Raw genomic sequence first — 3128 nt, 5'->3', positions numbered from 1 at the left:
GGTGTGGTGGTGCACGCCTGTAGTCCTAGCTACTTGGGAGGCTGAGGTGGGAGGATCACTTGAACCCAGGAGTTGGAGGCTGCAGTGAGCTATGATCATGCCACTGCACTCCAGCCTGGGTGATAGAGTGAGACCCTGTCCCCCACCAGCTCCAAAAAAAGAAGCAGGTCTCCTCTCTCTTGGTGGGGGGTGGAGGGGAAGCCAGAGACAGCCTCTCAGCCACCCGGGCTGATTCACAAATATCGAACATTCACGAAAATGTCAATACAGTGACCCAGAGCCAGAGGGGAAGAGGGAAGGTACAAGAGGAGAGTTCCAGGCAGAGGGGCCAGCAGGTGCAAAGGCCCTAAGCAGGGACCAGTTTGGCTCCCTAAATATTTGTTGACTCAATGAATGACAGAAGATTCTAGAGAGAATTGATTGCACAGAATCGGCCATGGGGACTCGGAGGCGGAGTCCAAGCTGGTCTTGGAGGGGGCTGGGGGCTGGAGGTTGGCAGGTGGGGTGAAGGATGGGAGCTGCTGGCAGGAAAACTGACTTCAGTGAAGATCTGGGCTGGTCCTCTTGGTTTGTTTCTGTCCCGGGAGTGGACGGGACCCATGTAAGGGCCCTGGGCTATCCCAGAACCCATCTAGGAATTCTGAAGAGAAAAGGTCCCGTTAACTGGCTGGGTGCGGTGGCTCACACCTGTAATCCCCGCACTTTGGGAGACCAAGGTAGGCCATCACAAGGTCAGGAGTTCAAGACCAGCCTGGCCAACATGGTGAAACCCCGTTTCTACTAAAAATACAAAAGTTAGCCGGTTGTGGTGGCGGGGACCTGTAGTCCCAGCTACTCAGGAGGCGGAGGCAGGAGAATCACTTGAACCCAAGAGGCGGAGGTTGCAGTGAGCCGAGATGAGATGGTGCCACTGCACTCCAGCTTGGGCCACAGAGCGAGACTCCGTCTCAAAAAAGAAAGAAAAAAGAAAAAGTCCTCGTAAGTAGGGGAGAGGTCACGGCAGCGCTGAGGTACCCCAGACTTCGACCTTTGCCCACTGAGGGCTGGAAAACCACAAAACACCCAGATAACGGTCTTCCCTCCCCTGTCCCCGCCTGTCCCCGTGTCACTGGCTGTCAACCCCGTTTCTCCACGCTGTTCACCAATCAGCACCTGGAGGCGGGCTGGGAGCTGCCCAGGGCTGCTTCAGCATCTTTTGGGAGTGGTGACAGAGCCACAGAGGGCTGTGAGCTTGCCCAGCCCTGGGTAACGCTGGCGATGGATGGGCCTCCAGCTTGGAGCAGAGACCCCCCAAAGCATCTGCAGACAGAGCTGGATGGACCCATGAATATGGATTTAGCTGCTGGAAAGGTGAGCCCTGCTAGGTCCTCAGCGAGAGCGGGAGTCTAGGCTGGGAAAGCCTCCCCAAGCTGTCAGAGCTGCAAGAAACCCCATCTCCACCCCCACTGTACAGATGGGAAGACTGAGGCCCAGAGAAAGGATGCAATGAGCAAAACTGTGTGCCTTTGCCCTGGGGCTACCCTTGTCTTTCTTCCAAGTGCCCCTGCCTCCCAGGAGTGGGCACTTGGGGAGGCTGTGAAGGCCTGAGAGGCAAGCAGCATCTCTAGCTAGGGCCTCTCTCCAGCACTTTTTATTTTATTTTATTTTATTTTATTTTATTTTATTTTATTGTTTGAGATGGAGTCTCCCTGTCACCCAGGCTAGAGTGCAATGGCATGATCTCAGCTCACTGCAATTTCCACCTCCCAGGTTCAAGAGATCTTCCTGCCTCAGCCTCCCAAGTAGCTGGGAGTACAAGTGTGCACCATCACGCCCGACTAATTTTTGTACTTTTCATAGAGACAGGGTTTCACCATGTTGGCCAGGCTGGTCTCAAACTCCTGACCTCAGGTGATCTGCCCACCTCGGCTTCTCAAAGTGCTGGGATTACAGGTGTGAGCCACCGTGCCTGGCATACTTTTTTGTTTTTTGAAACAAGGTCTTGCTCTGTGACCCAGGTTGGAGTGCAGTGGGGCGGCCATAGCTCACGGCAGCCTCAACCTCATGGGTTCAAGGGATCCTCCTACCTCAGCCTCCCCAGTGGCTGGGACGACAAGTGTGTGCCACCAGAGCCAGCTAATTTTTTAAAATTATTTTTAATAGGGATGGGGTCTCTCTATCTTGCGCAGGCTGGTCTTGAACTCCTGGGCTCAAGTGATCCTCCTGCCCTGGCCTCCCAAAGTGCTGAGATTACAGGTGTGAGCCACCACATCCAGCCTCTCCAGCACTTTAAGAGAAATTGGCTCTCACACTGTGAAATTCTCTCTATCAACCTCAAAGTCCAGATTTGGAAGGGGAGTCCCAGCGAGGGGCAGTGGCTGGCCCAACCTGGAGGCAGAGCGGCCACTGAACTCGAGCTGGAAGGAGCCGCGGTTGTGAGCACATGGGAGGTGGGGAGGAGAGGGGCTACGTGTGACCCTCACACCTGTTCCTCGCACCCCAGATGGCTTGTTCTGCCTGCCCCATGGACCCCATCAACAGCTTTGAGCTCCTGGATCTCCTGTTTGACCGGCAGGACGGCATCCTGAGACATGTGGAGCTGGGCGACGACTGGGGCCACGTCAAGGACCAGGTGAGGAGCCCACTGCAGTTGCCGCGGGGCCACAGAGCTCCAGGCGGTCCCACTGAGGCCCCACGAAGGTCCTAGACCTGCCAGAGCCCAGCCAGAGCTCTGCTCAGCTCCACAGTGCACTAATGGGTCACAGTGCTTGATTTTAGCCAAGCACATCATTTTGCAGGTAGCATCAGCTCCTTCTTACGAGTGGGGAAATGGAGGCCCAGAGCAGGTGGAAACTCATCCAGAGTCACGCAGCAATTTGGAGTTAGTTCAAACTCAAACTTGGGGCACCTCCCTGGCTGGGTTCAGTTCTCTTCTCCTTCTTCTCCTTCCTCTCCTTCCTTTCTCTCTTTCTTTTTTATCTTTCTTTTCTCTCTCTCTCTCTCCTTCCTTCCTCTCTTTCTCTTTTCTTTCTTTTCTCTCTCTCCTTCCTTCCTTCTTTCCTTCCTTTCTCTCTCTTTCTTTTACTCTCTTTTTTTCTTTCTTTTCTCTCCCCTTCCCTCCTTCCTTCCTTCCTTCCTTCCTTCCTTCC

General features: G+C 54.4%; 1 protein-coding gene across 3 annotated transcripts in view; it reads left to right on the top strand.

Annotated features, from left to right (window-relative positions):
• The first annotated feature begins 1161 nt into the window (after window positions 1–1161).
• CREB3L3 (cAMP responsive element binding protein 3 like 3) overlaps window positions 1162–3128 on the top strand; it is an 18455-nt gene continuing 16488 nt past the window's right edge. Inside the window, exons 1-2 of one of the 3 annotated variants that reach the window (XM_017847264.1) lie at window positions 1162–1350; window positions 2483–2611. In XM_017847264.1, the coding sequence (XP_017702753.1) occupies window positions 1258–1350; window positions 2483–2611 (222 nt within the window). In that variant the 5' untranslated portion in view covers window positions 1162–1257. The remainder of the gene's footprint in view (window positions 1351–2482; window positions 2612–3128) is intronic. The other 2 variants (XM_017847263.1, XM_017847262.1) reach the window with 2 other exon arrangements.

The sequence above is a fragment of the Rhinopithecus bieti genome, unplaced genomic scaffold (genome assembly GCF_001698545.2).
Source record: "Rhinopithecus bieti isolate Rb0 unplaced genomic scaffold, ASM169854v2 scaffold_28055, whole genome shotgun sequence".
Classification (NCBI taxonomy): Eukaryota; Metazoa; Chordata; class Mammalia; order Primates; family Cercopithecidae; genus Rhinopithecus; species Rhinopithecus bieti.
This window is presented reverse-complemented; position numbering and strand designations above follow the sequence as displayed.